Source organism: Mercenaria mercenaria, chromosome 10 (assembly GCF_021730395.1).
Source record: "Mercenaria mercenaria strain notata chromosome 10, MADL_Memer_1, whole genome shotgun sequence".
NCBI lineage: Eukaryota > Metazoa > Mollusca > Bivalvia > Venerida > Veneridae > Mercenaria > Mercenaria mercenaria.
The window spans coordinates 33,146,747-33,159,778 of record NC_069370.1 but is presented as its reverse complement, the minus strand read 5'-3'; the positions used below and the strand labels follow the sequence as shown (position 1 = coordinate 33,159,778).

At 38.1% G+C, this 13,032-nt stretch overlaps 1 protein-coding gene across 1 annotated transcript; it reads left to right on the top strand.

Annotated features, from left to right (window-relative positions):
- Positions 1 to 976: 976 nt before the first annotated feature.
- Positions 977 to 11,019, top strand: LOC123560429 (uncharacterized). Its single transcript, XM_053516725.1, has 4 exons — positions 977 to 1,166; positions 3,275 to 3,412; positions 7,475 to 7,571; positions 9,086 to 11,019. Exons 1-4 carry the CDS (start codon positions 1,004 to 1,006, stop codon positions 9,684 to 9,686), a joined length of 999 nt encoding a protein of 332 aa, XP_053372700.1. The 5' UTR covers positions 977 to 1,003; the 3' UTR covers positions 9,687 to 11,019.
- Positions 11,020 to 13,032: the final 2,013 nt, after the last annotated feature.

Genomic DNA, 13,032 nt, shown 5'->3' with positions numbered 1-13,032 from the left:
CAGCACTTGGTCAAAATGCAATAATTATTAGTTCAATTTTACTGTTCTCATACTTGTTTTCAAAACAGTTCGTAATTGCTTCCCATACAAAATCGAATGAAAGTCATGATTATTTTTCAATTGGGTCTGTATTTATATTAATAGAGTTGATAGGTAAAAGTGATCAACTATTCTATATTTTTTGTAGCGCAAATATGAACACTGCTAAAGGTAAGGGCATGGAAAAAAAATGAGTGTAGACATATACAGTCATCATATAAGCTAAATGCAATGTCTAAACTTAAAAAACTGAAAACTGGGAACATTATAATATTACAATTATGTCTTTACATACAGTCCAATGTTTTACGGTTATCCATAAACGGTATATGTCCTGTATACAATCTCTTGAACATTCAATGAATATAGGACGAGAAAGGTACTTTTCAAATCTGTTATCAGCGCATATCTATCTTGTAACACCTTAAATAATAGAGTAGTACTCATAGTTATGAACATTTTTCGTGTTGATGTAGAAATTTCAAATGACGTTGCACTAAATAGGCACCAGGATCATGTAATTGTTTCTATTCAGTGACAATACAGACCAATAACAGTGAAACAGAAATGTCCTGTCTAGAACTTGAACCGATCAAACAGCAATTTATATGGAAAAACTGTTCAACACATCTCCTCGTAGTGTGCGGTTTCGGTGAGTTGAGAAAATTATATCCATAATAACAAGCATGTTATGATTATTGATACATTAAATTGCTCTTTTTGTAATTTATAAATGTTAATAAATTAAGTATATGATCGACATTTGCAACTTCAAAATTGGCATATAATGTACGTTGTACCACTTCTCACTGACAAATACACATCGTAAATAATTCATTTACCGCGTAATACACAAACAGTTAAATTTGTCAAGGTTGATCTGTTTGAAACGTGTAAACATTTTTGCCTTGTAGGCGAAGACTATGTACAAACTTCTGCATCCGGAGAGTATACAACCTGGCTTATGAATGCAAATATATGCTTTTTTCATGGAGGCTTTCCGATTTGTTTCCAAAACTACAATGATTTTGAATCTGTTTCTGAACCAAAGACTCAAATGTGGACCAATGTAATCAGAAGTTCTGTTATCAGTTCTGAAAAGCAAAACATTCAACTAAAAACTTTAGGTAGGTGTGAATTCCTTCTGAAGACAAACGAACAGAGAAAAAAAGTCCACGTTAATATTCATTGGTGTGAAATGACATTTTATTTCAAAGCATATACACTCAAATGGTGGTTTTTAAATATCTCAATGAATTTCGTAATCATCATAAAACGATTGGGATATAGAATTAACATTCAAGTATTGGCAGCTTTGGCTAAACAGGCATTTTTTAAAACTTTTGTTAGAAACGTAAAAAGACATACGTTTGAAGAGAGGTTTAAAATTTGCTGTTGTAACTTAGCGTTATTTTTCAATGTTTCTTTTTTAAATGTACAGCATTTTACGGTTGTTTAACCTGTGACATACTCATCGAATATACTAAATATTTGTTTGTTATGCTAAGAAATTATAGACCGATGCCTGTCAGATATAAACTGAATTTACCGGTGACGGCCAAATAAAAACTTTGTAGTTCTACCTTCATGAAAAGCTTTTCAAACCTATTTCCTACATAGGAAATTTAATTACAGATCAGCTCACGCGGAAAACCCACTTTACGTTTTACTTCGAAGGAAAAATCTTGCATAGCGAGGAATCTCTCCGAGTACTGCCTAATTCTGACTCGGAGTAACGACTGTTATAGTTTTATTACTTTAGTGGAATTTCGTCGGGTCACTCCGAAAAATTACTTGACGGAACTTCGAGTCGAAATTATACAGGTAACACTGGTATTTTATGGCCACTCCGCGCGACTCCGAGTCTGTAATAAACAATAAATCGGTCATTTCGAGTGCTGCGAGATGATTTGACGAAACTTCGAGGCAGTATTTCGTTACTTGGACAGATTATTTTTATATAATTAGCTTGCTCTTTTAATTGTATAAAATTGGTGTGAATTTTGATAATGAAATAGTTTCTGACCATGCGAATTAGATTAAGAAGTATATTTATGTATAATATACTAAATTATTAATCATATGAAATTAAACAAACTTTCAAGTCACCGCCGTTAAAGGAAAGTGATTTGTTAAATCTTGATATTTAAATAATTTCTGACTTTAAATTTAGAAATAAAGTCGTGTAATAATTTATGCAATAAATTAAGAATATTTATAACTAGATAAACTTTAAAATAACACCCGCTAAACGTAAATTCTTTAGTACGATATTGAAATACATGCGAATTAGATTTAGAAGTAAATTTATGTAGAACGGACAAAATTATTAATCATATATAATTAAACAAACTTTCAAATGACCGCCGTTAAAGAAAACTGCTTTGTTAAATTTTGATATTGAAATAATTTCTGACTTCGCGAATTTAATTTAGAAATAAAGTCATGAAAAATGCACTAAATTAAGAATAATTTATAACTAGATAAACTGTAAAAATACACCCGCTAGAAAAGTAAATTGTTAAGTATTAAGAATTATATAAAACTAAACAAACTTTCAAATATCTGCCATTAAAGAATAGTGATTTGTTAAATATTATATTGAAGTGGTTTCTGACATTGTAAATTAAATTTAGAAATAAATTGATGTAAAATGGACTGAATTATGACTATATAAAACTAGATAAACGTTAAGATAAAGCCCGTTTAAGAAAATTGATCTTTATAAATTAATAACAATTATAGGAGAAATTATTATTTATTGTGAAAATGGTCTTTCTTTTATTCATTTAGAAGAAATTATAAATCTCAGAAAAAAAACTACTGTCGTATCCATTCATAAAGTGAAAAAATATCATAAGTGCATAACTACAGTATTATTATTTATTCGCGTATCACTAAGTAAAATATAATCACCCTGCTCCGAGTAATCTGAAATCTGTCCTCGAAGTTACTCGAAGGCCCATTTAAATTTATATAGGTAATTAATTATTCGTCCCGGAGTCACTGGAAGGAATTCCGTCAAGTGACTCGGAAACAAAAGAAACCAATACAGGTGTGTATTTAGCTAAATGGATTTCATCTCGTATCACTTCGAGTCGGAGCCTTGTTACTCGATTTGGCCATCCTCCGAGGATTGAGTAGAATGGGTTTTCAGCGTGAGCTGATCTGTATATTTACAGTATATACACTAATTTTTTTACACGGATAGTGATTTTGCGACAAAATGTTTCAGCTGATGTCAGAATGCGTCATGGATTTATACGGAAGCAAGATGAATATTTGGTAGTTGACTTTGCCAAAAGCAAGTCTGTGCGTAAACGAATTGTCTGTGACAGTGACCAAGATCAAAATAAATCCCAAGAAAATCAAGGTAAATTTTCAAGTACGTGTTTTTCATTCAAGTTATGTTTTACCAGTATCTAGTAAGGGACATAACGTGTCATCATATTCTTTGAATCTTTTAATCAAAGTTTGCGCTTAAAAGCAAACAGATGAGAAAATCTATAAGCATTTATATCTAACAAGTTGTACCACATTGAACGGTTGTGAGCAGTCGAATCAATTTATAACTAAGCCATTAAATTATGCCAATACGCTTCATCAATTCTCTGTATATGCTACTGCAGGTAATTAAATGATGTTTCTAAGAACAGGTGTAACATGTTCCATTGAATGCAACCTCCAGCAATAAAACGATGTTACTAACAGCAGTTTTGTCACTTTTCTTACTATTTCATTTCCAGCAGTAAACCCTCCTTAACAAGAGTTTACCCGGAATGGCGGCCAACCGTGCCGGTTGGGAGACAACCCTCTCCACAACGGTCACCCGGTCCGGTCCAAAAAATAGGAAGACCCTAAGGGACCCTGACTTTTGGATGGGACCGGATGGCTGTTGTAGAGGGAGATGGTCTATCGGGGGCAATCGTGGCGGCTACACCGGGAAAACTCTTCTTTACTCGTGAGCGGGTCTCAAAATTGGTCAGAGGCCGTTTTTTGGAAATTTTCACTTTTTCCAGTTTTGGGTGACCGTAACTTTTGGATTGGACCGGGTGGCCTAAAAGTCTTTCAGCTGTTGATAGGAGGACCCTTTTGAACCCTGACTTTGGGATGGCCTTTGTACAGGGTGACGGTTAATGGGAGGCCAGCTACTCCAGGAACAATCTTGTTAACTCGTGAGCTGGTCTCAAAATTGGTCTGAGGCCGTTTTTGGAAATTTTCACTTTTTTCAGTTTGGGCACCTCCAAATCCGCCCTAGACCTTGACTTTTGGATTGGACCGAGTGACCATTGTAGAGAGGGGTTGTCCCACACTCTGCCTGGGTGGCCGCTATTCCGGGAAAATGCTTGTTTGGGAAGAACCTGGGTTGAGTTTTAAGGCGGAGTTGGGCGGGTATGGCCTAAAATTCTTCCAGCAGTTGATAGGAGGAACCTACGGGACCCTGACTTTGGGACGGGACCAGGTGGCTGTTGTAGGGGATGACGATCTATAGGGGGAGGGAGGCAGCATGGCGGCTACTCCGAGAAAACTCTTATTTACTGGTGAGCGGGTCTCAAAATTGATCTGAGGCCGTTTTTGGAAATTTTCAAATTTTTCAGTTTAGGCATCCCCACCTCCTTGACTTTTGGATTGGATCGGGTGGCCATTAAAGAGAGGATTGTCCTCTACACGGCACGGGTAGCCGCCATTCCGGGAAAACATTTGTTTGGGAGGAACCCGGAGTGACGTGTGAGGCGGGGTTGGGGCGGGGTTGGCCTAAAATATTTACAGCAGTTGATAGGAGGACCCTACGGGACCCTAACTTTTGGACAGGACCGGGTGGCCTTTGTACAGGGTGACGGTCTATGTGCGACCAATATGGCGGCTACTCCGAGAAAACTCTGGTTTACTCGTAAGCGCGTCTAAAATTTGGTCTGAGGCCGTTTTTGGAAATGTTTACTATTTTTAGTTTGGGCACCCCAAGCGCCGCCCCAACCTTTTTTTATCAGACCTTGTAACCATTGTAAAAAGAGATTGTCTCCCACCCAGCACGGGAAAACCTTGCTTGAGAGGAACCCTCGGTCGCACCTGGTGTGCGTTGTAGAGAGAGTAAACGCCAACCACGCCCAGGTGGTTGCTATCATGGGAAAACTATTGTTTCCAAGCGAGGGTTGGATGATGCGTTTGGTCAGAAATGCTTCGAAACGTTTTTTTTGCCTCCAGCAGTTGATTGCGTGGGCGTAACCATAACAGAACCCGGGGTCACAGCTTGTGGCCGTTGTAGAGGGGTCCATGCAAATGAATCCGGCAGAGCGGCAACCCCGGGAAATTTCTTGTTTTCTCCTAAGCGGGCATCAAATTCGACCCTGAACGGATATTCTCGATTTGACTTAGCAAGTTCCAATCCCGTAACTATAGAAGAACCTTGAGTCGGCCCGGGTGGATCTTGAAAAGAGGGTTGACGCCCATCAGGCCCATGTGGTGACAATCATGGGAAAACTATTGTTTCCGAGCAAGGGTCATACCTGGTGGCCGTTGTAGAGGTGTGTCCATGCATGTGGATCCGGCATAGCGGCCACCCCGGGAAAGCTCTTGTTTTCCCGTAGGTGGGCATCAAATTCGGCCCTGAACAGATATTCTCGATTTTACTTGGCGGCGTCCAGTCCAGTAACTGTAGAAGAACCCTGGGTCGGACTGGGTGGGCGTTGTAAAGAGGGTGGACGTTCACCACGCCCAGGTGGTGGCCATCGTGGGCAAACTCTTGTTTCCGAGCAAGGGTGGGCTGATGCGTTTGGGTTGTTTTTCCTGGGCGTAACCATAGAAAAACCGAGGGTCATGTGGTCAAACCTGGTGGCCATTGTAGAGGGGATCCGTGCATGCGGACCCGGCATAGCGGCAACCCCGGAAAAACTCGTAAGAAGAAGAACGCGAGGTCACACCTGGTGGCCGTTGTAGAGGTGGGTCCATGCATGTTGATCCGGCATTGCGGTGACCCCGGGAAAGCTCTTGGTTTCTCGTAAGCTGGCATCTAATTCGGCCCTAAACGGATATTCTCGATTTTACTTGGCGAAGTCCAGACCCGTAACTGTAGAAGAACTCGTGGTCTCAACCCAGGTGGTGGCCATTCTGGGAAAACTCTTGTTTCAGAGCAAGGGTGGGCTGATGCGTTTGGCATGGAAGGCTTCAAAAAAAACAAAGAAAAATATCAAACAGGGAATGCCACGCACCAAAAGCGCAGCCTCCTCAAAACGAACCCCCCAGCACGCAAATGCGTGCACCACACACACACACACACACACACACTCAAAGCTTACACATCAGGACAAAACGAACAACACACACACACACACTCAAAGCCAACACATAAGGACAAGACGAACAATAAGCATAGCACACGCGCGCACACAAAGTCAACACACAAGGACAAAACGAACAAACAAAGGAACACAGTGGGGCACCGCCTTGGAACGGTCAGTGGCAAAAACACCACTGGGGAGCTTAAACCGGTTTATGGTGCGCACCCAACCTCACTCTTACCCCCACCATGTTCCAAAGACATGGGACAGTGTAAATAAAAGTAATCCCCTCCAGGTGAATCTCTAACACACGTAATGGAAACAAAAAGGCATGGCATGTAAAACGCTTTTATTTTTCCTTCAGCAGTTATTGCGTTGGCGTAACCACAGAAAAACCCGGGGTTACACCGTTGTTCTCTACAACGCCCACCCTGATACGACCCCGGCTTCTTACGGGTCTGAACGTCGCCAAGTAAAATTGCGAATAGCCGATCATGGCTGAATTTTATGCCCGCTTTCCCGGGGTGGCCGCTATGCCGGGTCCGCATGCACGGACCCTCTGTACAACGGCCAACAGATAGGACCCCGGGTTCTTCTAAGCTTAGACCAACACAAGGAGTCAAAAAAGCGTTTTGAAGCATTCCTGACCAAACACATCAGTCCACCCTTGCTCAAAGAAAAAAGTTTTCCATCGAAGATCACAACCTGGGCATGATGGGCGTCCACCCTCTGTACAACTCTCACCTAGTGGAACCCAAAGATCATAAATCCTCTTATGAATATGTAAAAGCACATTCCTGTTGTCTGATAAGCCATTACACGCTGAGGACAGGCCATAAACCGGTAAATTAGCTGCGGCTCATTAAATGGTGGTTAGCTCATGAAATCCTTAGGTAACACGTCAGAGTAATAGCAGCTGATTGTCATTGAAAGAAATTAATGGGAATTTGTTTCACAATTTGTGAGACACTGGTAGCCAACTTTCACCAGACCCTATGTTCGGAGCCAGGGGAGTTACTTCCCTCTTAATGAAGAAAACTGATATATGTAAATAAGGACAAACGTAAGGACGGGAGCCAGTTTAGTGATAGTTGTAAAAACAAAGACACTCAGCTGTATGAGTCTTGTTCCTGTATTTGTTTTTTGGGTTTTTTTTGCAGGTTTGATTGTTACAGTCAGCACCATGACAGCAATTATCAGTGTAGTTGTTATGACCCTTATTGTCGCAGCGTTGACAGTATTGCTGATTAAAAAGCGGTATGTCTTTATACTTTAGCTGTAAAAAAGTAAAGATATGTTAGCGTTCTTATAGAAATATCATGATAACGGCAATATAAAATAAAGATACAAGTAAATTCAATGAATTGGTATTCCTCGCCGAATGGGTTTGTGTTGAGAAATGGCAAAGAAATGCATCCGACAAAAAGTTAAGGATGTTACTAAAGAGCAAATAATTTCAATACATTTGAACTTACTTAAGATAGCACAATCAAGTAAGAAATCTGAAACGTGGAAGGTGACGGGGGTGGGGGTTTACATTTTCAAATGTTGATAAATATTCATGGAAAGTTTGAAAAATTATAAAATAGAACGAAATGTTTATGTAAGGCGAGGGTGGGGGGTGCAGGTGGGGGGGGGGGGGGGTCTGGGCGGTTACCGGGGGAGGATAAAAAACGTCACATGTTGATAATAAATATTGATGGAAAATAAAAAATGAAAAGAAAAGATGTTGGCGGGTGGGGGTGGGAAAGGGGTTAGGAATGATCGGGATGGTTGGGTGGCTGGGTGGAGGAGCGAGGTGGGAGAGGGTACAACTTTGCATGTTGATAAATATTCATGAATTGTTAAAGGTTTAAAAAGAATGAAAATAAAATATGGGGTGGGGATGGGGCTGGGGTGGTGGTGACCAGGGCGGTGGGTGTGACCGGGTGTGGGTAAACAACATCACATGTTAATAATAAATATTCATGGGGAAAATGAAATTTAATGAGATTCTACCAATTGGTTAGTTTGTTATATACAAATAAATATTTTAAACAATTAAAGGGCAATTTCTCTGCAGTTACTATAGAGATTCTGACGAAATTGAGTGTGCAGTACCACTTTACGGTGATCTAACTTCCTTTCAAGTTTCATAGTTCTAGGTCAAATATGTCACAAGTTATGAAGCAGAAATTGTTCATTTTTATAGTACCCTATATCGTTAACACTAGAAATTATCAAGGGCAACAACTCTGGTGTTACTTAGGCAATCTGACTGAAATTGACAGGCCTCATTTCCTTAAGTGGTAAACATGTATATGAAGTTTTATTTAAATATTCCAAACCACTTCCTAGTTATGGCTCCGGACGAACGGACGGACGACGCCAAACATATATCCATCCGCCTTCTATCATAATAATGTAAAAACAAATAAATAATATACGCAACCAATCCCCTTATAATATAAAATGTTCTCCAAAAAAACAGTTTAATTACTTTTTTCGTTGACCTGTTATATTTTGTAACCATGTTGTCTCGGTAGCCACATGTCAAAAGTTTATTCATTGCATGCAGCTACTTATCATCAGATGAAGGATTGTATTATCTTGCATCAATAAGCAAAATATTATTGCGTTATATTTAAATAACCTTAAACGAGGACAGTGTTTTTAATTTGTTTCAATTTTTTAAAAGGTCAGGTTGAAACTAAATAAAATAGTTTATTATAACTGTCATTTTAGACATCAGACAAGATGCACTAACTTTTAACTATTCCTTTTACGAACAGGCGAACGAACCAAAGAACACGGCTGACAGAAGTTGGATACGTACACGAACAAACAAACTATATAACACCTATTTCTGATGAAGCTGGAGATGGGGCTTCCACAACAATACAAAATTATGGCACAGGTGAAGTCGGAACACAAAATTCACAAAAGATTGTCTATGAGTCACTGGGTGAAAGAAACGATGAGGAACACGGCTATGGAGCAGTAAATACACAAAGGAGTGCTTATGAGTCATTAGGTGACAGACATGATAAGGAACACAGCTATGGAACACCAAATACACATAGGAGTGCTTATGAGTCTTTGGGTGACCGACATGATAAGGAACACGGTTATGGAACACCAAACACACAAAGGAATGCTTATGAGTCATTGGATGAAAGGCATGATGAGGAACATAGCTATGGAGCATCTGCCCAAGCAACAAGCGGATTTTATCAGCCATCAGAAGAGAAGAAAGGGTGGACACACACAACTAGAATAGCTGGACAGCCCAGGGAATTAGTATATGACTCACTAGAAGATAAAATAAATGAAACACACTGCGATGAAACATCAGACCAAACAGCTTATGTGAAACCTTATAAATGGGTTTAATAAACCTAAAAATGTACGCATGAAGGGAATACAATATAATTTTATATACTATAGATATATTAACCAAACAGCTTATGTGAAACCTTACATATGTATATGCTCACTGTAAAGAAAAGGTTCTACCATTCTGGTTTAATCAGACCTTAATCTTTAACCTATTAACCAAACAAGAGATTACACAGTGATCTTGGCACCATCCACTGAGCCATTTTTGAATGTTTCAAATTTCAAACTGTATAATTGGGTTTAATAAACCTAAAAATGTACGCATGAAGGGAATACAATACGATTTTATATAATATAAATATATTAAGTTAAAGCAAATGAATATAGATATCTGTTCCAAGTACTCGTTGTAAAATGTACGAATTTAGACCAATCCGAAATAATTTCTTTACTTCTATAATTCACAGCATGCTTCTTTAGATAGCACAAGGGTGCTAGGGTATACATAGGTAGATTGATGATAGTGAGATCATTCTGTATCAAACAATTGATGTAGGCACATCGGGGATTCAGCTAATAATTAATCCAAGTACCTTGATCGGAATGTTATAGCAGCTACATTGTCAGGGCGAATGAATTATATGAAAGAAGGCATTTGTCCTTCATAGACGAAAGAAGAGTTGCAGTATTGTAACTAGGTTCAATCTTTCGGAACAGCGCATTGAAGTATACCTGATGAGAGGGATATGTCTGTAAACATGTATAGGAGATGATAGAAAAATAAAGGCAAATGAACTGCTTTTGACAGAACCTCAATGAAAATATTGCGTAGTCTTTTATATAAAAGGTTATTACTTTGTATCTTTAATTATGCATCCTAATCTATACACTTACTGTTCGGCTTCAAGTCGCAAATATTCAGTTCGCGGTATGCATTCTTCAAGTGTGTCTATCATAAGTGATGTTTAGGAATATTTAAGTTTTTAAGCGGCATCGATACTGTTTAGTTCCGAGCCATGTGGAATGTATTTGAAAAATATGAGTTCATTTCCTTAGTTTCTATGTCGCAAAATGTCACACATATACCGTTCCTACCATTAAAGAGAAAGTCGATCGTTTTGTAACGTTTTGCAGTCTGGTGATAATTTGACTGTCAGATATACAGTTGTTTCATCTGTAAGAAGTCTGTGTTTTTTGCATTTTATGCAGGCAGTAATGTCATTAATGTAGGGGAGAAAGAGACAAGGGCCAAAAACAGAGCCTTTAGACAGATTGGGCAGGTAGACTGTCTGAAGTCCAGCCATCTACTACAACACTTAAAGTATTAGGCCCATAATAGAGTATCTCCTTTTTGAAGAATATTCAATTTCTACCAGAAACCTACTTTGACTGCAATTTTCAGGGGGGGGGGGGGGGGGGGGGGCGTAGGTTCAAGCCCCACTGGGACCAAATTTTTTTTCCTTATTTATCTTTTTTTTTCTAGTAAGTTTTTACTTCTTTCAAGACTTGTTATTGATTTATTGTACAGAAGTGGAAAATATTCATTTGATAAGCGATTACTTGCTGTTCAAAGTAAATGTACCTCTGAAGGGGTAGAGTTAGACATCTTTAAAATGCTGAGTTACGTGCGGTAAAAGTTCTGTATTTTGCCTGCATTCTTTAGATTACATATTGTGGAAGAAATGTAGGTTGGTTTTTCTTCTGCCCCACAGTTATTTTTGAATGAAGTGAGCAAAATTCAAAACAGACCCCCAGGATTCGACCTTAATTTTTCAATGTTGGAGATAGAGTTCTGTCTCATTAAATCCGTTTACTTGAGGCACCCTAGAAAAATGATACTGACACTTTTATTTTTTAGTTTTATAATAGTTTACCAATAGTTTGATGATTCTTTCATAAAAAATAATGGTATAATGAATTCTCTGCAAACGTTTTGGATAAAGGTCGCCACTTTGAAATTTGTCTCTACTTGAGCTTGAGGAAATACCCTAAATTACACAAATTTATAAAAAACGGTACGGTAAAAGTTTTTAAAAATTTGCAACAAAGTGCGAAGCACGGTCAGCTGTAAGAATATACCAAGCAAATGCCATTTTTTAAACATTACTATTAGGGGCCTAATACCTTAATCCACCTTGATGTCACAGGGTGGACTTCTATCTGTTCAAGTTTGTGTATTAGTTTATCATGATCAAATGTTTTCTTAAAGTCCATAACAGTGTTTTGTTCTTGTATGAATATTGCATTATTTCGGTGTAACGTTACTGAGAATTTTTAACTTACCTCCCTTGTATATGAAATCAGCTTGAATGGCTTATATCTGAAGTCTCAATTCAAATTCCTGTCAAATTCCTGAGTAGTTTGAAATCAGCTTTTAAGGAGACGTTATCATCATTAGTAGGTTACAAAGTTGAATAAGTTTCTTTCAATATTTTTAAAATCTTTTGAAATATGTTATTAAAAGAATATGTTATAAATTATACCTAGTATTTTATTTATCTGTTTGATTTCTTTTTTGTTTGTTTTTATTTAGATGTGAATGTTTTAGATATGTTTATTATTACTGAATTGGTGTACATTTGATTTATAAATAAACATATCCCTCCCTGAATAGAAATACCTAATGATTTATTTTCATGTCTCTTATTGAGATCTAGTCCGGTGTGCACAGCTGCATCAGCACGGTGGATGCCAATACATTTTTCGGCACATGCATGATTTTTTACGGTGCTTTACCATATGGTTTTGTAATAAATGCTATCACAATATGTAGTTATAGTCCTGCTATGCACATTGCCTGCATGTGCACTATGTATGTTGTACGACCAATTAAACTACCATGCACATTGATTGCATTATGGGCTAGTTGCTCATACACTATAATTTGCACTCTATGTCACATGTAAAACCATTATTAGTTATCACTTACATGCACATTGGTTGCAATTTGGGCAAATTTCACATATTACCTATACCAGTTAAGTCCAGATATTTACTGTTACTTCCCAGGCACATTGGTTGCATATGAGCAAATTGTTTGCTCCAATAACACAGTGTTGGTTAACGTGGTTAGGTTCGGTATTGTTAAATTTAATTTCTATATAATTTTTTTCAATTATTTTTGTACAAGGACTGTATCTGCATATTACTTAACTAAGCAGTGACATTAATACATTCCTTTTTCATACACGTAGTCGGTGATTCTTCATTTTCAACATACAAATCTTATAAATCAAAATAGTCTTTTCATGTTCAGATGCGCAAAAGAAAGACCCCAAGTAAATCAACCATCACACCTCACAAGAAGAAAAACAGTCGAGAGCCGCAAATGCGGTTGGAGGCAATCAAAGTTGGTCTTGTGACATAGTCGGTCTTGGCTACTTTCAAAGACATGGAGTGC